This window comes from Canis lupus, chromosome 28 (genome assembly GCF_011100685.1).
Source record: "Canis lupus familiaris isolate Mischka breed German Shepherd chromosome 28, alternate assembly UU_Cfam_GSD_1.0, whole genome shotgun sequence".
NCBI classification, from domain to species: domain Eukaryota; kingdom Metazoa; phylum Chordata; class Mammalia; order Carnivora; family Canidae; genus Canis; species Canis lupus.
This window is the reverse complement of record NC_049249.1, coordinates 10587044-10610391: the sequence shown is the minus strand read 5'-3', so window position 1 is coordinate 10610391 and position 23348 is coordinate 10587044. Positions and strand designations below refer to the sequence as shown.

The window sequence follows — 23348 nt, the reverse complement described above, 5'->3', positions numbered from 1 at the left end:
TGTGTCCTGGCCATGCCCATGACGTCTCTGCCTCTATTCCTAGCCACATCTCTTTCCTTGCTCGTGGCACGCTGGCCGTGCAGGCCTCCTTTCTACGACACTTCATTCCCGCCTCATTTTCTCTCCCCTGCTGCTTCCTTTGCCCAGAACGCTCTTCCCCAGGACTCCGCCCAGGTCCCACCTTCTCACCATTTGGCTTCCCCTTGGAGCAACAGGGCAGCCTTCCCTGACCACGCTGGCCACCAAAGCCTTGTCCCACACAGTAACTCTTCAGTATGGTACCTTGTTCTAGTTCCCTCATGGCACTCATCTGCCTTGGAAATCAACCTGATGGTCTTTGGTTGTGCTATTTAGTATCTCTCTCTCCCCAACCTGAATGGAAAGCCATGGAAGCATGGACTTCATCTGTCTTAGTTGCTGCTCTGACAGGACCCCCAGCCCTGCACCCAGCACTTACAGGGACTGAATGACTGCCAGTAGCAAGAAGGATGATAGCTTACACACGAACCATCTACAGTGTGCCCATAGGGACTAATCTGAACACTTTATACTATTCGTTCATTGAATCCTCAAAACAGCCTATGAGCTAGATGTAATTATTATTTCTTATTCCCACTCTATGGAGCAAGAAAAGTGAGGTACAGAAAGCTTAGGCCACAAGCTCAGAGTTACCCAGCTAGTAAGGGGCAGAGCCAGGATTCAAACCCAGATGGCCTGGCTCCAGAGTCTCTGTTCTTAACCTACATGTAAAGTATTTGTTGGACTTGTACAAGAGAAAACATGAATGGTGCGCACCCAGCACACTGCCATTTCCCAGTGCCCCCCACCCGTCTATGACGATCGCCTGTCCCTACTGTCTCTGTCCCCTTGCTGTCCTTCTCACTGCAAAAGCTTTCCCTCTCCAGCCATGGTGAGGACAGCACCCCCACCAACACACACACACACACACACACACACACACACACACACACACACGGTTTGATTCTGCTGGGAAGAAGCTGCAGTAGCCGGAACTCCATTCCCACCTCTGCTGGGTGATTAGTCACACAGGATGTGTCCCTGAGGGCAGGTCACCTGCAGGCTTCACACTCATCATCAGAGCCTGACACCTCCAGCCACAGGCAAATTATCCCACAGCCACTGAGCTTGCAAAGGAAAGAGGCCGGGGATGTTAGAGCCCAGTGCCCAGAACCCAGGGCCCCTATAGGCTCACACGCTGGTTCTTTTCATTTGCACCTCAGCTGGCTGTCAGTGTGACACAGACTTGCCTCTGGCTGCTGTGAAAAGCCAAGTCCCTGCCTCAGAGCCTCATCTTCAGTCAGGAATCTTGGGCCCTCTTTCTTTTTCTGTCTGCCTTTCTTTGTCTTTTTCTCCCATCTCGCTTCTCTCTCATTCTCTTTTTGCCCATTTCTCTTTGTTGGTCTCTCGTCTTTATCTCTCTTTCTATCTCTGAGTTCCTTGCTTTTCCACCAGATAGCTTTGCCATGTCCCTTGAGCCTGGGAATTGGGCGCTGCCCCTGTGAGTCTACAGCCCATTGCTTCCCTGCAGGTTCTTCATCTGGGTACCTCCCAAGGGTGTTCTGGTGGGCTCAGACCATGTTGCCTGGGATTCTGGCTTCTGTTCAAGCCTCTGCTACTCATCTGATAAATAAGCTTTGTTTGGCCTCTCCCCTCCCTTGGTCTCTGGACCCTCCCATGGCAGCTCATGAGTCTGAGGAGAGTGTATTTATGCAGAGACATTTGTGTGCACCAGAGTCACCACAAAGTATGATAAATGTGGTCACCTTTTGATCCTGCCACCCGTGATGTTAGCCCCTAGCCTCTGCTCCTGACTTCTGAAAGTACCCTCTTACTCTCTCCCCTTTCTTTCTTCCTCTCAGAATGTCTTGGGACAGTCCCTCATCAGTAGGAGACAGAAAGTGGCACATACACATAGGTAAACAGGCAGGTGTCTTTGCTCAGCCATCAGGATTTAGTAGTAAACTTCTACCCATGCTATAAAGTATATATATAGGAGGTTTAGCTGAATAGAAAAGGTAAATTCATGGAGACCAGGAAAACCGTCTCTACTTAAAGTGTCTCCTTCATATTCCTCAGTCTGCTCAGATGTCACTAATGATGAAAGCTGAGTCAGGAATCCTCTTCTAAAAATGCACGTACTTCACGGACGTCATGGCTGCCAGTCACTTACCATCTAGTGTGAACTACTTTCCTCAATGCTTGATTGATATTAGTAATCCTGGGGGATTGGAAATCCTGAAGATGAAAGGGCTGGAGAAACAAATCGCACTCTAAGGGGAGGAACATTGGGTGTGGAAGGACAAGACGAGGGGTGTGAGGGGGCAAAGATTGCAGGGTTAAAAATCACATATGTAAAATAAGGATTCTCCAGCCTGGCTATACATTGGAATAGCTAAATTGGCCTTTGAAAAGTCCTAGTGCTCAGGCTCTACCCCAACCAATGAAATCAGAGTTTCTGAGGAGGTGGGGTCCAGGCATGAGGATTTTGTAAAGCTCCCCTGAGTCTAATCTGCAGCCAGGTTTGAGAACTAGCCCTCTCTCCCATGCTTCACAACTTAAATGTACATACAAATCACCTTATTAAATGCAGATTCTGATTATCTTCCTCTGAGGGGCCTGTTCCCTAGCAAAGGGCAAAGGTCTGGGATGGATCTGAGGTTCAGCATTTCTACCAATGCCAATACTGTGCATCTCTGATTACATAGTAAGTTGTAAGGCTGTAGTTTTTACTGCTTATTTTCCAACCTGGCTTTGTTCTCAAACAATGACAGATGGAAAATGGGGAATATTGACTATGCTGATCCACACAATCCCTCCAGTGCAGAGCTCTGGCAGGCCTGGGTTGGAGCACAAGGTTAGGTTGGAGGCCCTGGGCTCTGTGAGCTGGAGTCAGATCCAGGATGTTACTGTCTCCTGGCTAGATGCTCAGCACAGGAACTGAAAGCTGTGATTAGCAAGCTTAAGCAGGCGTGCGTTTGTGTGCCTGGCATTCATGGTGGTGTGTCTGTGCCCACTTGTAGATGTGGCCCAAGTGCTGGTATATCTCCTCATGTTCACATGACTTTCTCCAGGAGACAGGCAGAGGGCAGATGTATCCTTCCCAACAGCTGTGCTGTCCTGATTGTCAGGAGGCCAGAGACTCACAGACATGCAATGTGACAGGTGTGGTCATGGGAATAGCAGAGGGTTTTGTGAGACACAGAGGAGTGGGTAGGTGGTGAGGAGAGTGGAACAGGGGCATAGTGAGAGCCCCAGGGACACTCCTATCTGTCCTGACTTGGACTGAAGCCCCTCACCACGGGATTCCAAAGCTCACCTCTTTGTTTTTCAAACATAAAGGGGCTTGGAAGGAGTGACAATTTCTGAGATACTTGTAGGAATCCAGGTGCAAGAAGTCCCTGAACAATGCTCATCCCAGGCAGGTGCTGACACTCTCTACCCATGCCGTGAATGCTCAGGGAAAATACTGAAACCTCATGCCATTTTTTTATGAGCTTTGTATAAAATTTCCTATACAGTCATCTCAGTTCTAAAACAGAGGGCCCTGAACGAAATTTAACCTTTTTTGATGACTCAATGTCAACATTATGAATGTTCGTTATCATACTCTGCTTTTAAGGTTTTTACCTCCTTCTCCCAAGTTCATAAATGTCACTGCTGACATATATATGCTTCTAGATGCCTCCCCGCCTATCTGCCCATCACTTTGACGATTCTAACATGTGCTGAGCCATTGTAGTGTAGTGGGCTAGCTGTGGGCTCTGCAGTCAGAAAGCTGCAGGGAAAGTTACTATGCCTCAGTTACATTGTCTGGAAAATAGGTATGGTGAGAATTTTTCTAGTTGGCTTTATTTTTTTTAGAGCAGTTTTAGATTTACGGCAAAGTTGAATGGAAAGCAGAGTTCCCATATACTCCCTACCCTCTACACATGGCCAGCCCCCTTCACTGTCAACATCCAGCACAGCAGAGTAGTGGCAGTATTTATCTTAGAAGGTTGTTTTAAGGATTAAGTAAAATACTGTATATAAAATATATAAAATACCTAGCTCAGTGCCAGGCACATAATAAATATGCTCATTATATGTAGTTATCATCATCATCATTAATTATAATTGTGTGTTATACAGGAGTCCAAGATGACCCTTAAGGTCCTAAGGATTAAAGTGAGTAGCTTTGGTGGGAAGATCTGGGGTAAGGTATTTGGGACAGGGCATTTTCAGCACCTCTCTGTGCTTGGGTCTGTGTCTAGGCAATGGGAGGTCTGACTTCTGGAGAAGTGAGACAGGATCAGACTTCACTCCTTATCTGGAAGTAGCTTAGTGGGATGGATTGTGCTCAGTGCATGCCTCTCTTAAGTCTTAGAATGGATCCCTTGCGATTCACAACGGTGCTCACCTGACCCTCTCTGTGTATGCTATGATTTGAACTCCCTGTTGGCTTTTTGGGGAAAGAAACTCAAGCTCAATAGGCAAGGTCTGGTGTGTGGGCCAGATGGGTAAGGTTGAAGTTGGATGGGATCCAAAATGTGTCTTTAGCTGAGACCAGAAGAAGAGCTGCCAAGAAGGTTCAGAACCATGGACAGCTCCTCCAGGCAGCGGCTCCTTCTAGCTCCTGAGCTTTCCTTCTGTGGCCACTTGTGGATCACACTCAGCCACTAGAGACTTGCCCTATAACCTGGCAGAGCTGTTTTTCTGCCTGACTGGGAAGTGGCTAGGGGTCTTATACCTTTTGGGCACCCCTGTGTGTCTATGTGGAGGGAACCTAAGGGGCTGCAGATGTGCTGGGGAGGCTGACCTCTCTTTTGCCATTCCAACCCCTCAAGTTCCCCTTTTCTTCTGAGCAATTCCAGAGACCAAGATTTACAGTGCCTGGAGTGCCCTGCAAGACATGGAGAGACAACAGGTGTTGTCTTTGGTTAAAAAAAAAAGGTCAAGAAATAGAGGATGGGTAATGCCCTAGGGACTCAGTGATCCTCTGTTGGCTTCCTTGCTGCACCTCTCCTGCCACAGGCTTCAGTCATACAATGAGATATCTGTTCTGGCATCAGCTGCCCTGTCACATTGGCCAGGGCCCCCATCTTCTCCCTGAGGAAGCTCCCAGGCAACTTGGTCACTGGCACTGAGTAGAGCCCCCTTCCCCCATATGCCTGAACTCTACTTGCCCAGCCTTGTTGCCCTTCTCTTGGTTCTCCCCAAACCACACTGAATCCTGCCTATCCCACTCCCAGGTCCTTATCAGGGAGAACCCAAGGAATCTGCCCCTCAGATTTTTGGTAAGCTTACCTGAGGAAAGTGATACAGAGGAAGGATTGCATGTTATGCAATGTGTGTATCTCTCAAAATATTCTAAACTCCACCTTGGGTTAGGCCAGCCTAGGGAAGAGCAGTGTATTAGATAATGTGGGGTGGATCTGTCTGCAAAATAGCTCCTAAGCTCTGGTACCAGACCCTGAGTGTAAGTAATTGCCCTGTGAAACACATTGCTATGTCAGAAGCAGACCAATTTAAACCAAATGTCATTTTGCTAAAAGCCAATTTGCCAAAAGTCAATTCACTGAATGGCCAATTTGTCAAATGACTGATTCATCACATTGACTTCCTTCCTTTAACTATTTGGTGTGAGTTGACTGGTTTGCATTTTGTCTTTATTAGAGTATTTGAAGGACTGTTCCATTTGTTTCTGCCCCTGCTCCTGGTGTTTAAATTGTGGGGAAACTTCCTGTGGCTGCAGAGCAGGGAGCTGGGGTAGGGAAAATCCAACCAATTCTAAAAGGTCATTGTGAAGACAAATGGGGAACCACCCAACTAAAACCAAATTGGTAAGGAAAACAATAAAATTTAGCAAATTGACCCTTTGGAGAATTGGCTGATCTGTGACTTGGCTGAAAAATGACTGAGAAACAAGTGACCTAGCATACTTGGGCCTCCTTTGGAGATACTGATGAGGGTCTTGCTTTTCCATCCTTTGGCCACCTCTTCATGGGGACTGGTGTGAGGCCTGCATGCTTGGTTTTAGAACAAGGAAAGGCCATGCATTTCCCAAGCTTGTGTTCATCTGCAGACTTCGCAAGGTGCCTAGCACATTGGTCTCCACATTCCCTTAGGTTGGGAGAAGCCAGGGCGCATGTGTAAGCAGATGCAAAGGCTTTTGCAGAGTGTGTTTCTCTTTCTTGTTTTATATTTCTACCCATTTCTGTCTTTTTTTTTTTTTAACCTCTTCTGGTTTCTGTTACCTGACTCCATTTAATAATGTATCATTAAAACTGCCTTAATTCCTTCTTGGAACAAGACAGAAAAATAATCCAGACCTGTTCTGAAGGCTGTTCCATTGGTCCATTTTTCCCCCACTACTGCCTTGCGTTCCTCAAGATCTTCACCCCTCCAGCACCAGCATCTTAGCTTACCTACTTGATCCTGAGGTCTGGTCCTGGAGCAGAGAACAGACCCCTCTCTTCAGGAAGATATGGAACCCAAATATGCACTGCTACATTAGAGACAGATGCCATGCTTCCCTGGGAGATGCAGCATCTTTGCCCAGCAAAAAATTCTCACGTGCCCGTGGAGTCTAATTCCCCACCTTGGTGTCTGAGGTTGGTCTCTAGTTGCTCTTCACTTTGGAGTGGGCATTCTTCCTGCCACACTCTCCCCCTAGTCCTCATATTTCTCTACTGCTTAGGATCATGAGCCCCAATTCTTCTGGAACCTGTCACATTGGAAGATTCTCTTCCCCTTTTGCCTCCTCCAGTGAGGGATCAGGGAGGCAGGGCACTGGCATTGGTTGCATGCCTACAAAGCACCAGGTACTGGAAGCAGTGCTTCATGTGTTGTTTGAAAAAAACTTGTCACTGAAGTGTAACATACATACAGAAAACTGCAACTATTTGTGTATATGTTATGTGTTTTCATACATATAACTCACTGAATTTTCACAAAGTAAACACACCCATTTACCCAGCACCAGGTCAAGAAATAAAACATGAGTACCCACCCAGAAGCTTCCTGTACATCCTTCTGGTCATTAATTCTCCCAACCCCATCAAGGGTAACAACATAATCCTGACTTCTAACAGCATTGATTAGTTCTGTCTTTTTTGTGCTTTATATGTATATATATATATATACACATATATGTATATATAAAAATGTATAAATATACACACACATACATATATATATATATATGTTTAAGATTTTATTTATTTTTTTCATGAGAGACACACAGAGAGAGGCAGAGACATAGGCAGAGGGACTTTTTCCCTGCAAGAAGCCTGATGTGGGACTTGATCCGGGCACCCCGGGATCACGACCCGAACCAAAGGCAGACGCTCAACCACTGAGCCACCCAGGCATCCCTGTCTTGAGTTTTATATAAAAGGCATGTGTGGTTTGCAATCCTCATTAACAGTGAAAGGGAGCTGTGATTAACCCCCCTGTACACATGAGCAACCAGACTCAGATAGGTTGAGTAACTTGCCTAGGAGCACACAGGCAGTAAATGGTGGTGGAGCCTGGAGTCAAGCCTAGAGTTGCCTGGCTCCAAAGCTCCTGTTTTTCTTCTATATCTTGATTCTTGCTCCTGCTGCACCGCTCCCCCCAACCACCACTGTCTGTCAGGTTTGGGAGTGCTGGAAGTTATTGGTTCCAACAACCCGCAGGTCTCCAGGACAAGAGCTTTGTTTCCCCCTGTGCATCCTTGCTTGGGATCAGTAGAATGCCTGGCACTTCCGTGGGGCTCAGTGTGTGGTGGTTGAGTACAGGGCAAGCCTTGCCCTGGCACTCAGATCAAGAGGGGCCTTCCCTCCCCCTGCCTTCTTTAGCTATCCTCTTGCCATTACTGTGTTCTTGCCATGGTAGCTGGGATCCATGCCTGCTAATTCTGTTTTCTGTTTGTCCCTGAACTACATACTCCTGAATGGGACCCCAGCCTCTGAGCAACTTTTCCTTGGCAGGGCTCTGAGGTTGCTTTGTGTGTGTGGGGGGGTGCATCTCATCCAATATCTCTATTGTGGGAATTGATTACAGTGATGCTCAGTAGCTGCATAACAAACAACCCTGTTGGAGGAAATGTTACCCAGGCTGGTTTTATGGTGCAGCCATCCAGGGCTGCATAATGTCTCTTCTAATGAAACCTAATGAGGTTTCTGCAACATTAACTCCTCAGGGCTGGAGGGAAGGGGGGTGGGCAGCCACAGGAGGGTGCATAGCTTCGGGGAAGTATGGTGGGCAGAGGAGGGAGGACATCTCTCCAGATGACAGCATCTGGCATGTACTCTTCAGACCAGCCCATTTCTCCTGCAAAGCTCAAACTCCACCATCAATGATGTCAACCTTTAAAACTACCTACAGGAGTTTGGATATCAGGGGTTCCTTGGGAAGAACCTGGGTAGTCAACACTTGTTAAAATATCAAGATCTCACAGAGCATGTGTGAGCTTTTAATTCTGTGAATCTTGGGCAGCCCTGGTGGCGCAGCGGTTTAGCGCCGCCTGCAGCCCAGGGCGTATTCCTGAAGACCTGGGATCGAGTCCCACCTCAGGCTCTTTGCATGGAGCCTGCTTCTCCCTCTGCCTGTGTCTCTGCCTCTCTCTCTCTCTCTCTCTCTCTCTCTCTCTCTCTCTCGTAAATAAATAAAATCGTTTAAAAAAATTCTATGAATCTTAAAACCAGCCTAGGAGGGGAATGGGGTGGCATAGTCGGTTGAGCATCCGACTCTTGGTTTCAGCTCAGGTTGTGATCTCAAGGGTCTTGGGATCCAGCCTGCATTGGGCTACACTAGGCATGGATCCTACTTAAATTCTTTCCCTTTTCCTTTCCTTCCTTCTCTGCCCCTCTCCTGAGGGAGCCCGTGCCTGTGCTCTGTCTCTCAAATAAATAAATAAATAATTTTTAAAAACTAGCTTAGGAGAGGGAGAGGAGGGGAAGGAGAGGGGACACATGGAATTGCCCAACAATAATTACCAGGGGTAGTCTGAAGCCTTAGTAACAGTACCATTGATTGTCACCTACTGTGCAACAGACATTCCTCCAGATACTTCCACATACTTTTGTTTATTTACCCTTTGAACAAGCTTATGTTACAGATGAGGAAACTGAGGCACAACGAGGCCTGCTTTTGAACCCAGGTCACCTGGCTCTCCTCTCAGAGTGACTACTGGCTGGTCAGCTCCTCACCATCACTGAGGCCCCCTTTGGGGATACTGGTTTACCTGTTGGTCCTGCCATTTGCTGGCTTGCTGCTGATGGCTGGGAGAGCAGAGGAAGGGGGCTCATGAGGGCACGCAAGGATTAGCAAGGGGAACTGGCCACTTAAAGGACAGGCAGGACACAAGAAGCAGGCAAAGGCAGCTCCCTCAGTTTTTCCTTTGTTTCGATAATAGCAGGGGGACTTGGCTGAGGCCAGAGAAAACTGATTCTCTCTTCACCTCACCAATGTGCCCTTTGGCATTACTCCCTGATCACTTCTGCACTGTTCTCTTTCCTCCTCTTCACACTTGACTTGTGGAGACAATGAAACAAATTCATTCACACCAAGATGAGCCCTGATAAACACAGTTTGCATCCCCTGGGAGTATGTGAGATTTATAAGCAGACAAGATCCCTACATTGAGGTCAGAGCCTGAGACAACATGGTTCAATTCTCCAAAAGGCCCACCTTGAAGGTCACCTGGAGACAGATGCACACATATGTAGTCCCCCCACAAGGTAAATCTGGGGCATCTGAATGCCATCACCTGGGCTTGGGAGAGCAAGCAGAGAGGGATGATTGCAGAGTTGATTTCCCTCCTGAGGGGGAGGGGTAGAATTTGAGGGCAGCCTTGAAGGACAGGCAGAGTCAAGGGACGGGTGAGCACCTCAGGAGGGTGTGCATCCTCTGTCCCACCCAGGAGGCACTGCCACCCTCTTCCCTGACGGTGCATCCCGCAGTGCGGTGCAGAGTAGCCCTGGGGGCTCTGTCTCCCAGGAGCAGTGACTCTTGACCCCCTGGCACTGTTATGTGCTGACTACCACGGCACCGAAGCCCTCAGGCAGTGTCCCTCTGTCCTCAAACCCCATCTAGAAAACAATAAGGCAGTGGGGTGAATGTGGCCATTTCTCTCTCCATCCCACGTGTGCCTCCTCTTTTCCCCATGCAGGTGGGTAGTGGCATGCTGCAGGTGACAGGTCAGAGGCTGCTGCTCCTCCCTCTCTCCACTCACTGTGGACAGGCAGTGACCATGTCACCCACACCCCCAAAGAATAGGAGCAGGTGCCTCTGACTCTTGCTTTGAAATGTTGGCTGGGAGCAGGAACTACAACCCATTTACTTCAGCCCTAGCTGGCGACTGGAGAATATTTTATTTTATTTTATTTTATTTTATTTTATTTTATTTATTTTATTTTATTTTATTTTATTTTTTAATTTAATTTAATTTTAGTTTATTTTGTAGATTTTACTGATTCATTTGACAGAGTGCGCCCACAAGCAAGGGGAGGGGCAGGCAGAGAGAGAGGGAAAAGCGGACTTCCTGCAAAGAGCCCGATTTGGGGCTCAAGCCCAGGACCCTTGGATCCTGACCTGAGCTGAAGACAAATGCTTAATTGCTTAACTGACTGAGCCACCCAGGGGCTCCTGGAGAACATTTTAAACTTCCTTCTGTCTGATGAAGGGCTTCTCAAACTATAATATGCTTATGAATCGCCTGGGTGTCTTGCTGAAATGCAGATTTTGATTCAGCAGGTGGGGCCCTAACAAACTCCCAGGTGGCTCTGCTACTATTGCGACCTAGGTGCCAGAGGGATGTGGGCACTGAGTCCCTGTCTGGGGTGGGGTGGGGGGCAGGGTACTCACAGCAGCTGCAGTGTGAGCCATCCCATCTCTCATGCTGGGCCGCCACACACTGTGTGTAATCCAACCCTCCTGATGACCTCCAGACCTTGCAGGGAGGGCAGTGTTGTTGGAAGGTGAGCCTGAGGGGCTGAGAACCAACTGCAGGTCACAGCCCAGGTCACCAGGTGGGCTAGTGGCAGAGCTGGCCTCGAGTTTCAGCCTCTTGATTCCCACTCCTGGATGTTCTAACCCTGACCCCCTCCAGCCCCACCCCTCCCTCCAGGGCCTCCTAAAGACAATGATAAATGCAGGCAGTGGCAGCTGTCTGTGCTGGCCTGCAGATAGGCCCGCAGAGAGCACTGCCCGCAGTCTCAGGGAAAGCCACAAGCCCACGATTATTCCCACTTCCCAGACAAGGAGCCTCCAGGTGTCAGGAAACTTGTGCAGTGGGTACATGACCACCTTTGTCTGCTCTGGGGCCCAAGTCCTCATCTTACAGTCTCACAACCAGGAAGACACTGGTGAAGTGACCTGTAACAGGCGCCCTGGTTCCCTCCCCACTAGGCCCCTTACTGGGTGGGTTTCTGGTAACCAGTCAGGCTACAGGGGCAAGGGGACAGGCCAGGCTGCCCAGAGCTTCCTTGTGGCTTGAGAGGCAGACTGAGCAAGCCCCGAGCTCTGCAATGGGGTTGACAAGCTGGCGGCAGGAACCCAGGGCCAAGTCTGGCCTTGGCTGGTACCCAGCAGCCATGGCTGGGCCCCCTGCTGATCCCCTCAGAGGCCAGTCTGCCAGCAGGGCCCAATCTGGTTAGAGCGTGAAGGGGGATTAACAGCAAGAACATGGGGTCCCGACCTCGACTTCCCGGGCCATGCTTCCCCAGCCCTGGCAAAAGCTAGAGGGATTGGCAGAGTGTGCAGGCGGAGGGGGCCCCTGGGATAAAGCCCAAGTCAGGGTGTAGGCCTGGCTGCCCCTTCTCTTCATAGAGAAGGGGTCTGGCTGGGGTCTCTAGGGGTGTTCCCAGAGCTAGGGGGTGCTGCAGTTTTCAGCAGCTTGCCTCTCAGGGCCCTTGATCTTGGGTGGTGGGGTCCAGACCATGAGGATCTTGGCCTCCAGACTCTTAACTGGAGCCCCCTCCTGCCCCATGGACTCCTAAGGGCTCCAGCTCCCTCTCTTCTCTGTGGGGTCCCAGGAGAGTCATTCTCCTCCAATGCTGTCCAAACCTCCCTGCTCATGTGCTGGCACCGCCTCAGAACTACCAGGGGGGTTCAGTTACTAAGGTTCCATAAGTATGTGTGATGGGAAGGGTAGGTTGATTATAAAACAAGAGCAACAAGTGCTTCTCCAGCTCCTCCCTTCCCTTTCAGAGCCCCTACTAGGTCTGCTGCCACTACTATTAGGCAGAGGAGATATAAGGATACCTGGTACATGAGGAAGGAGGGTTGGTCTCTCACAAAGATGATGCAGAACCAGCCTGTCCAGCTCCAAGCCCCTGGCTTCCCCTCTTAGCCTCACCACTTTACTGGGTGAAGAATAGAGGAAGAGTATTCTAGGCAGAGGGAATGGCAAGAGCAAAGGTCCTGTGGCAGGAGGGATTTGAGGAACTGAAGGAATGACAGCACAAGTGGAGTAATAGTGGAGTAATCTGTCACATCAGATCCTGCAAAGTAGGTGCCACTTCTCACCTCACCCGTTTGCAGATGAGAAAACTCAAGCAAGAGAGTTTAAGTAACTCAGCCAAGACCACATGATTTAAGTAGGTAAGTCAGGGCTTGTTGAACCCATCTTTATTGTGACATTCTGCTGTGGGCTTTCTCCTCCACACCTTGGCCTCTCAATGTGTGCTCCCTGGGCCAGCAGCATCCACATCGTCTGGGAGCTTGTCAAAGTCTAAGACCTCATCCTCACCCTTCGAATCTGTCCCCGGGCTTGTATTTATCTCCCAAGTCTGTCTCTTGTCTGGCTGCTGCATCCTTGCTCTGGGAATCTGTTTGTCACTGTCCTGCCTGGGACTTCCTTCTGCACCCCTATTTGCGCCCTCTGCTGGCCCCTGGCCCGGGGCAGGCCACCAGCTGCTCCCAGTGTGGGTTTGTCTTTCCAGCTCCAGCATCCTCCCTGTCCCAGGGTTATTTCATTCTGCCCTGATGTCAGGCCACACTCACTTCAGGGCCTGTGACAAGGTCACCACGGGACGAGGATAGAACAAAAATGTAAGAGGTAGGTGGTACCTTTTGGGATCCCATGCCAACCTGGTGAAAGTGGAGAGGAGAATCATTACATCAAAGAGGTTTGAGAAAGACAAGACAATTGTTGACCGGATAGGAGGTCAGCTGGAAAAAAAAAAAAAAAAAGAATAGCTTTGGGTTTGTGAGGTGGCAGAGAGGGCCTCGGAACCCAGGGCAGGCTTCTGGTGCCCCCTAGTGAGCATACTGGAGACAACAGTCTGGCCCTCAGGAAAGGGACTGGCCCGCTGTGTTTGAGGAGGGCCAGAAGCCGCTTTCTGAAATATTGCCACAGAGGGGCTAGGACAGAAGCTCTCAAACACCAAGAACTTATCTTCTCCAAAGTCGTGTGGTTGGTATTTTTATCTCCATTTTACAAGCAGGGACACTGAAGCGCTCAGATGCATACCTTCCAGGGCCCTGGCTGGTAAGTGGTGGCAGCAGGCTTTGAACCCAGATCCTTCTCCTCACGTCGTTCAAAGCTCTTCCCAGCACCTCTTAGGCTGCCAGCGTACTGCCTTATCCTCAGGCTTTCGAGGCTCACCCATTTTCCTCTGGTCTAGGGGCCAGCTTCTTCCAGGGTCTTAAGTTCCATTTTCTTTCCTCATTTTAACCATGTGAGCGACTGGCTCCTGTGGGTGGCTCCACACTCACCCCTGGACCCCCACCTCCTGGATGGGCTCCTGATGTCACATCTCCTGCCTGCCCTGGGGGCAGCATCTTTCCTCTGTAGGCTTTGGTTCCCCTCCCTGACGGCCCTACCAGGATGGGCTCAAACACCTCTCTGGTCTAACCTATCACCTTCCCTGGCCTCCAAAGACTTTTTCCTGCAGGCACATTCCTGACACTTTCTGTTCCAGGCAAATCTAACTGTTCCTGGGTCCTGCCTTTGCACAGACTATTTCTGTCCCTTTCTTCCCCACTTAGCTCCTGGTGTGAGTCCTTATAGAATTGCATTTCCTGGGACACCTGGGTAGCTCAGTGGTTGAGCATCTGCCCTTGGCTCAGGGCGTGATCCCGGGGTCCCCGCAGGGAGCCTGCTTCTCCCTCTGCCTGTGTCTCTGCTTCTCTCTCTCTCTCTGTCTCTCATGAATAAATAAATACAATCTTAAAAAAATTTTTTTAAAGAATTGCATTTCCTGAATTGTACTTTGCTGCAATGCTATTATAAGAAGATACTTGAAACCCATTTATTGGGACACTTGGGTGTCTCAGCAGTTGAGCGTCTGCCTTTGGTTCAAGGCGTGATCCCCAGATCCGGTTCAAGTCCTGCATCGGGCTCCCTGCGAGGAGACTGCTTCCTTCTCCCTCTGCCTATGTCTCTGCCTCTCTGTGTGTGTCTCTCATGAATAAATAAATCTTATGAAAAAAAAAAAAGAAACTCATTTATTATAGGAGTCTAGTATTATTGATTAGGCCACACTATCATTTTTTATAAAGATCCCTGGAGAATTCTTGTGTCATCTTAGTAACCCAAACAGCTATACTCCTGAGAAACTGGTCCTTTTAAATATATACATATGTTGGGGACACCGTTAAGGGACCAGTTTCCCCCTTTCCCATCGGCTCTCAGGAAGCCTAGAGCCCGTGCTCTGCCTGGGACCTGGCAGGCCTGCGGGTGACATTGTGCTGCATTCTTGGTATCTACCATTGATTTTTCTTTTCTTTGCCCCACTTTTCACTCTTGCTCTCTCGCTGTTTTGTAAATCCCTATAAGCCACCTTAAAGCCTTTGTGGAACAAGGTTGGCTTGAATCAATAAACTGATCGATACAAATAAAAAACCTTCCTTGCAGGGTTGTGGTGGGGATTAAACAGAATAATGGATGTGAGTTGCCGGCCCAGAGTTCCCTCCCAGGCTTGGCTGAAGGGAGAACTGCCAGCTGGGGCTGAGACAACTGTCCTGCTGGAGGTCCCCACCTCCTGTGCGCCCTCCGTCTTCCCGACTCTGTGGAAGTCTCCAGGCTGCTGCCCCTCCCTGCCCTTGTCCTGCCCTCGCCATCCATGCTTTGTTCTCCTCAGATCCCCGTGGGGAGAAGGCAAATGGCTGTGTCTGTCCTCTCTCAGAAAGTGTGCTGTCAGCAATGGGCTCCCTGTCCGTCACCACCCCCTGGGATCTCAGATGCCCTAGGAACCAAGCTTGCTGTGTGTTGGAGTAATGTGGCTTGCTGTGTCTTGCTCTGTCTTGGAGTAGTCAGCATGTGGTGGGACTGTACTGGGCGGGAAGACAGTAGGAGATCATCTGGTTCAGACCGTGCATTTGACGAATGAGGAAACTGAGGCCCTAAGTGTGAAGCGGTGGGGCCGCATCGTGAACCTATTTCAGCTCATTCTCGTCAAGTCTGAGCATGACCGTGCCTTCCTCAGTGGCTCTCAGGGGCCCTCATGCCCTCAGAGGCAGACCACGCTCTCTAGCATGGCTTCCAAGCCTCTCTCTGAGACCATTCCCCCAAAGCAGCTCTGTTTTAGTTAGTCATTGACTGTTGTATAGCCAATTACCTTGAAATGCAGTGGCTGAAAAGGACAGCAAACATTTATTGTCTCACGGTTCCTTAGGTGGCAGGGTGGTTCTGGTGTGGGGTCTTGAACAAGATTACAGTCAAGACATTGACTGGGGCTGTGTCTTAGGCTGTTTGGGTTACAATAGCAGAAATACCATAAGTTGGGTAGTTTATAAACAAAAACTACTTGTTTCTCACAGTTCTGGAGGTTGGGAAATCCAGGATCATGGTGCCAGCAGACTGGTCTTTGGTGAGGTCCCACATCCTGGCTCATGGCTGTGTCCTCCCACGGTGGCGGGGATGAAGGAGCTCTCACAGACCTTTTCTGTGAGGCCATTCATCCCATCCAGGAGGGCCCTACTGTCCTAAGCTAAGAGCTCCCCAAGGCCCTCACTTCCTAACATTGTCACACCAGCCATCAGGATCTCAGTATCTGAATTTGGGGGGCACATCCACATGCAGACCATAGCTGGCTGCGGAGTCTGGAAGCTTGGCTGGGGCTGGAGAATGTGTTTTCTTTATCTATTCATAGAGACACAGAGAGAGAGAGAGAGAGAGAGAGAGAGAGAGAGAGAGGCAGAGACACAGGCAGAGGGAGAAGCAGGCTCCATGCAGGGAGCCCGACATGGGACTTGATCCAGGGTCCCCAGGATCACACCCCGGGCTGCAGGCGGCGCTAAACCGCTGTGCCACCGGGGCTGCCTGAGAATGTGTTTTCTTGATGACTGACTGACGTTGCTGGAAGCCGGTGCTGGCCGTTGGCAGGAAGCTGCAGTTTCTCTCCTTGTGGGTCCCTTCAGAGAGCTGTCAGAGTGTCCTTGACATGGTGGCTGGCTTCTCCCAGCGATGGTGCTGAGAGAACTGAGGTCACTGTGAGCCCCTGTTGCCGGCAGTCTCTGGTTTACTTGTGGGGCCTGCACAGCCCTGGCTCCAAATTCAGTAGTTGGCCTGTCAGACCACCCTGCTGAATGCCTGAGTCTACTTGAGAAGAGGGAGGGATCAAGATCACAGACCAAGGGGACAATAGGGCCGTACAGGGTGTACCGTCACAGTAGCAATTGCCCACGTGACAGAAACTGGGCAGGTGACATAGCCACCAAGGTGCTCTCTCCAGGCAAGGAGGAGGTGACGACAGGATTAGTTAGGCAGATAGGTAAAGGGTGAAGTGGTCTCCTGTCCTCTTAAGATGGAGGGGCTGGTGGGAATTGTGGAGAAAGGGGAAAGCAGCTTGGCAGGTGGCATGGAGCAGGTGGGGGTGCTGGTGGTGGCTCAGCAGGTAGCATAGAGTAGGTAGGGGTGCTGGGGGTGGCTTGGCAGGTAGCAGGGAGTGGGTGGGGGTGTTGGGGGCAGTTCTGGGAACAGCCTGTCAGTGGGATGTAGAGAATGTCTCCGGGAATAGGGACAGACCAAACGGGTGCCTGAGATACACACAGATAACTGAGATCAAAGACCCCAGGGAAGAGTGTGATGACTGGCATGTGGGGTGGGGGAAGGAGAGGAAGGTGGACACAAGTGTCTCCCAAAACCCACTGCCACCTGTTGGGAGGTAGAAGGGGCAAAGCAATGGTTGCATTAAGGGACAGAAGCAGCTGGTTGTAGTGAAACAGGGCACAAGCTGTCATGGAAAATAGTAGAGGTTTGGAGGAGAGAATGTCTAGGTCACAGACTTGAGATGCCTTCCTTCAAGGAGAGAGAGAGAGAGAAAAAGCATGGAACAGGGTGTTGATGATGATGTAGCCGTCAGACCACAGGTGCCTGGAGCCAGTTAGGGGGCTGGGGGCCAGGAGAGGCTGGGGTTTGGGGGAAGGAGCTCATGCTCTATGCAGAGGGACAGGGTGGAGGGGAACTGGAGGACAGTCTTTGCCAGGCTTGTATCTGCACTTTGTACATGAGGATGCTGTGGCTCAGGCGGGAAAGGGGCTGACCCACAGATGCACAGCCAGGAGGCGGGGGAGCCAGGATCAGAACAGTATTTCAGAGCCCGGGGCCTTTGCACGCTGCTACACTGCTTCTGTTTCTCTGTCTCAGCAGGAAAACCTGGATAGAGGGGTAGTGGCCCTCATAGCCCAGGGACTGTGTGCTGGGAAGACCTGTGGGCCATGCTTGTGGGGCTGCCAATGAACCCTGAGGCCTATGGAGTGAATGGCTGAACCGGAGGACATGGTCAATGCCCTGTGGGCCTAACCCAGAGGGGCTGGGGGGCTGTGGGACTGCCCAGCATGGGATCCTACGTCAGGATAGTCAGCCCCTGGCTGTCCAGCTTAAGGACACTGAGGGCACATCTGATGTAGGGCTCTCTTGTAAACTGCCTGGGTCCCCATCCTGGTTTAACCTTAGGCAGATTGCTTCACTTCTTGGAGCTCAGTTCCCTTCTCTGCAGAACAAGGGAGGACATCCATTCCCCCACTTCTAGTTCCTGGTCCTAGGGCAGCTGTTCTGAGGGGTGGCTCTGGGACTTTGACTGCCTGGGCTCAGATTCTGGAGCTACCACTCACCAGCTTTCCCTTGAATTTCTCTGAGCCTCCTTTCGATCCTTTGGAAAAGAGGGATGCTAATAGTATTAGCCCCATGGTTAGTGCAAGGGTCCAGTGAGTTCATGTATGTGACATGCTAGGCAGTGCTGGCCTGGGGGACATGCTTGGAACACAGTGGCAGTTGATGCCACCACTGTGGCAAGGAAAAGCTGCCCCAGGGGACCCCTGGATAGCTGAGTGGTTGAGCATCTGCCTTTGGCTCAGGTTGTGATCCTAGGGTCCTGGGATCGAGTCTTGCATTGAGGAGAGCCTGCTTCTCCCTCTGCCTGTGTCTCTGCCTCTCTCTGTGTGTCTCTCATGAGTAAATAAATAAAATATTTAAAAAATGACTTCAAGTCTCTGGAAATTGTCCTCAGGTCAACACTTAATGAAGAAAAAAAATAGATTTATTCCAGAAAACCTACTAAATCTCAGTAGGGGAGGATCCCTGGGTGGCTCGGCGGTTTAATACCTGCCTTCGGCCCAGGGTGTGATTCTGCGGTCCCAGGATCGAGTCCCACATCGGGCTCCCTGCATGGAGCCTGCTTCTCCCTCTGCCTATGTCTCTGCCTCTCTCTCTCTCTCTCTGTATGTGTGTCTCTCATGAATAAATAAATCTTTAAAAAAAAATAACAAACCTGCCCCAGAAAGGGGGCATTTATAAAAATCTGTAGTAAGGATGTGGAGAGAGGAAGGGAGAGGCTGGTGTGCAGGTGCCAGAGTCTCTATCTGCCAGCAGAGCCAGAGGATGTGTCCAGAAGTTGGTCTGGGGCTTGTGGAGGCCAGGAATTCGCAGTGTCCCTGCAACTCCTCCTCCCTCACATCAGGACATTACCAATGACGAGACAGGGAGGTCCTTGGTGAGAGTGAATCACGGGTGTACTCGCCATGGGTCCCAGAGTGGCTGTGGGCTCATCAAGAAGCGCCTCCTTTGCTTGTTCCTTTGCAGCCCCGGATGATGCCTCGGGGGCTGAGCTGACCTCTGTAGGTCTATGGGCAGGGTGGCGGTCTCGCAGGGTTGTTCACGGCTGCCCCAGGCTTGTCCCTCCAGCTGCAACCTCCTCTGCGCAGAGAGGCCAGATGTTTAGGGACAGATCTCCTTCCAGGGCAGGGTACCTCCCTCCAGCCCCACCATTCATTCCTTCATTTATTCATTCAACAGATGCTTACCAGGCAGGCCTGTGTGTGCCAGGCACTACCCAAGGAGCTAGAGCATTGTCTGGCCATCCTGCCCTCCCTGACTCATCAGGGCACTCCGGAGAAATCTCTTCTGATCAGTGTTTTTCTCCCTCTGGCTTTATCCTCTCAGGGACCTGAGTGAGAACACAATCCAGGCCATCCCCAGAAAAGCTTTTCGTGGAGCTACAGACCTCAAAAATTTGTAAGTACAGGTCTGGGGGGAAGGAAGAGGTTAGAAGGGTGCAGGGGCTGGAGGGCCACCCTTGCAGTGTCCTTGTGCATCTCCCGAGCCCTGTGGTCCAGGGAGCCAAACAGCTGGTATGGGCTCTGAGATGGCTGGTGCCAGCATGGTCTTCTAGAACGGTCTGGGATCAAAGGAGACAGCCTCTGGGGACTGGGCAGTAGGGAGTGTCATGAACTGGCTGCTTATGGTCCCAGGTACCTAGGTCCCAGGACCCAGGCTCATGGTCCATCTAATGGCACAGTGTCCATGCTCTTGCCCTTGAGTAGATCGGGAGAGCTGGGTTTGAATCTTCTTTTGCAGGTACATACTGTAGAAGTGGCCGCAAATTGGTTAACTTCACCGAGTTTCAAAATATTGTTCTGTAAAATGGGACCATCATATTTATCTCATAGGCTTGTTCTGAAGTTTGCATGAGACATGGAAATAAATACACTTTATCAAGTGTTATTTAAATGTAATGGTTTATCCCTACTATTCAAATTTATTCTGGTCTGGGCTTATCACCTCCCTGAGTTCTGACTGTGGCAGGGATGGCAAGTGAATGCCCGGCATGCTTGTCACTCCCTGACCCCATGTCTGTAGTAGACAACTGAGCACTGCCTTCCTTCCCAAGGGACCCAAATCATAGCTTCAGTTTATTGCCAAAGCAGCATTCCAGGTGGCCACAGCTAGTCAGTCTCGCTTGGCGCTCGGGGTGAAATCTGTGTGCCAGCTCTGGCAGCTGCTGCCTTCGGGAGAGGCTGTCTCCTTTTCCAGCTGCCACCACCCTCCTGGTGGTCTCCAAAGTGAGGCCGAGGGCACAGGTGCCTGCTCCCCCAAAGGATATGCCAAGTTAGATGGAGAACTATAATATAACTTTTATTTATATTTGTTGTTTTAACTAAATAAGAAGGAACATAAGCTTTTATTAGTATTTACTATTTGGATTAACACATATATACTGAACAAATGATTGGGGCCAGGCCTCTTTGCTTTAAACTAATGGAGTGCTTGATCACAGCGTTTGGACACCCCTGCTCTAGGCAACATGCCTTCCTGTACAGCTTTCTTTTGTTTCACAGACAGCTGGACAAGAACCAGATTAGCTGCATCGAGGAAGGAGCCTTCCGGGCTCTGCGGGGGCTGGAGGTGCTGTAAGTAGAACATGGGGAGAGGCAGCAGAAGCTGGAGAGCCGAGTAACTTGGGAGCTAGGCCCAGGAAGCTGGAATGGGGCTGGGAGCAGCACGGGAGGCAGGAGACTTGGGAGGTGATGGTGGGCCCAGGGCAGAGGCCATGCTCTCTGCTTTCCTGGACTTGCCACTCAGGATGGGGGGACACAGGCTCATGGGGTTGTACCCACAGCACATGACCCAGGCTTACCCTGCTCACGATGAAGCCCAGGCCAGGGTCTGAGTCTTCCAGGACTTTCTGACCCATGAGGCAGGAATGCCTCCCTGTCTCCCTCTGTGAAAGCCCACACTTAACTCCCAAACCAGCTCAAGCCCGCAGGCAGCCTTTCCCTCTTCTTGCTCTACTGCCCTATCCCGACTTGGATCTGTGGCAGCTGCATGATAACCACTGTCCCAGCCCAGGGGTTTCTCTGGGGGTAGCTCTGTGCCTCAGGCTCTTCAGCGGGTGTGCTCTCCAGAATCCAGCCCAGTCCTGGCTCCCTTGGAAGGTGGATCAGGGTGCGAGAGTCTGAGTGCTTCTCAGAGAGAAGCCCCGTCCCTCCTTCCAATGTCAGTTCCTACTGCACAGACGCTGAATGACTCTGGTTTCCCCCGAGCAGGACCCTGAACAACAACAACATCACCACCATCCCTGTGTCCAGCTTCAACCACATGCCCAAGCTGCGGACCTTGTGAGTCAGCCCAGGGGCAACCAGGAGCACAGTGGCCAAGTGTAGGGCGGTGCCAGGGGTGGTGGGAGGAGGCTGAAGGCTTCCATAGGCAGGAGAAAGAGCTCCTTCTTTGCATTCTCAGTGGTCATGGCGGGGGGGGGGGGGGGGGGGGGGGGGGGGGGGGGGGGGGGGGGGGTCAGGACTCTAAGGGGGAGGGAAATGACCTAAAATGGAAGGATGTTGAGTGTCATTCGTATTTGATTTTTCCTTGGAAAACAATTTGTTTTCTTTTGTGTGTGTATAAAAATGTGATTTCGGGCAGTGGGTCTGTGTGAGCTCAGTGGGATGAATCATTTGCTGGTCATGCTCCAGCCAGCAGCTGCCCCGAATGAGCTGGGAGGGAAGTGTCCTGCTGCTGCAGGTGATTCCCAAGTTGGCCTGAGCTCTGACTGCTGGGGTGGAGTGTAGCACTGGAGGCTTGACCCACTCCCTGGTAGGGGGTTTCCACTGTTGGGCTGGGCCTGGGGGCCCAGGTAGGTGGGTTGTGAGCTGTTCTATCCCCCCGCCCCCCACAGCCGCCTGCACTCCAACCATCTGTTCTGCGACTGCCACCTGGCCTGGCTCTCACAGTGGCTGAGGCAGCGGCCAACCATCGGGCTCTTCACCCAGTGCTCAGGCCCCGCCAGCCTGCGTGGCCTCAACGTGGCTGAGGTCCAGAAGAGTGAGTTCAGCTGCTCAGGTGGGTGCAGGTCCTGCTGGGGCTCTCGACTGCCTATCACCTGCCTTCTGCCACACCCCACCCCCAGTCCCACTCCCCACATCTGGTTCCCTCCCATTACCTCCTGTGACCATGTGCTAACATCTGGCCAACCCATGACCTCCTCTCTTCACCCATCACTTTCTGCTCATCACCTACCATCCTTATCCACCACCCTCTGGACCACCCACATCTCCAGTTCTCATCCATCACCTCCTGCCTTACTCATCACCTCCTGTCCCTTCCCATCTCCTTCACCCACTCCATCCATTATTTCCTGTTCTCACCCATCGCAAAAAAAAAAAAAAAAAAAATGTTCAAGAATATTCAAGACAGCTTTTTTCCATAATAGCCCAGATTGGAGACAACCCAAATGTCCACCAGCAAGAGGATGGATAAACTAATTATGATATACCCATATAATAGAATACTGCTCAGCAGTGACAAAGAACAGGCTACTGATACGCACAACAACATGGGCGAAGCTCAAGATTTTGTATTGAGTGAAAGAAGCCAGATGTAAGAGGACCTGCTGTCTGATTTCATTTATGTGAAATCCACAAATAAGCAGAACAGATCTTTGGTGACAGGTCTCAGAATAGTGTTTGCCTTGGAGAATGGGCACAACGGAGGCTTCTTGACTGATAGAAAGATTCCCTGTCTGGGGAAGGTTCTGTGGTGTACCCATAGTAGCAAGTCAGCCAGCTACACGCTTAAGATGGTGCACTCGATATGTTATATTTCAATCTAAAAAATTTATATCAGCCATTAGGCTTAATCCGGGTTTTACCACCTATTAGCTGTGTGATTTTACACAAACTAATTAATATCAAGGACTCAGTGTTCTCACCTGTAAAATGGCCCCAAGAATATCACACCCATAATGGGCTGAGCAGCAGGATTAAATGAGATAACACATGTATCACATTTCCCACAGCATGTGGCACAGAGTGAGTGCTTGATAAACATAGTCCTTGTCATTCTCTGGTGACCATTAGGAGACTCGGGCTCAAAAGTGTTGAATGACATTGACTAGACCTGGAGCTTCAGAATTCAGGCTAGGATTCCCTAGTGTGTGAATCACGCTGTTCTGCAGCATGGCTAGGTTCAGATTCAGGTTCAGCAAACATCTAGCGGGCACGTGCTATGTGCTAGGTACCCACAGTTGCACGGTAGTCCCTGGTAATCTCCTCAGGTTCATCCACATTCAGAGAGACACTAGATGCCCTGTCCCCACCTGTGATGCTATATCTGGGGTAGGAGGTGCTGATATGGGACACCCCAGGTC

The 23348-nt window shown here is 50.6% G+C and overlaps 1 protein-coding gene across 1 annotated transcript in view; it reads left to right on the top strand.

Moving 5' to 3' along the window:
* The window catches only part of SLIT1 (slit guidance ligand 1), a 167430-nt gene that overhangs the window by 93131 nt on the left and 50951 nt on the right, over positions 1–23348 (top strand). Inside the window, exons 5-8 of the mRNA XM_038578405.1 lie at positions 19370–19441; positions 20545–20616; positions 21253–21324; positions 21879–22042. Coding sequence (XP_038434333.1) covers positions 19370–19441; positions 20545–20616; positions 21253–21324; positions 21879–22042 — 380 coding nt within the window. The remainder of the gene's footprint in view (positions 1–19369; positions 19442–20544; positions 20617–21252; positions 21325–21878; positions 22043–23348) is intronic.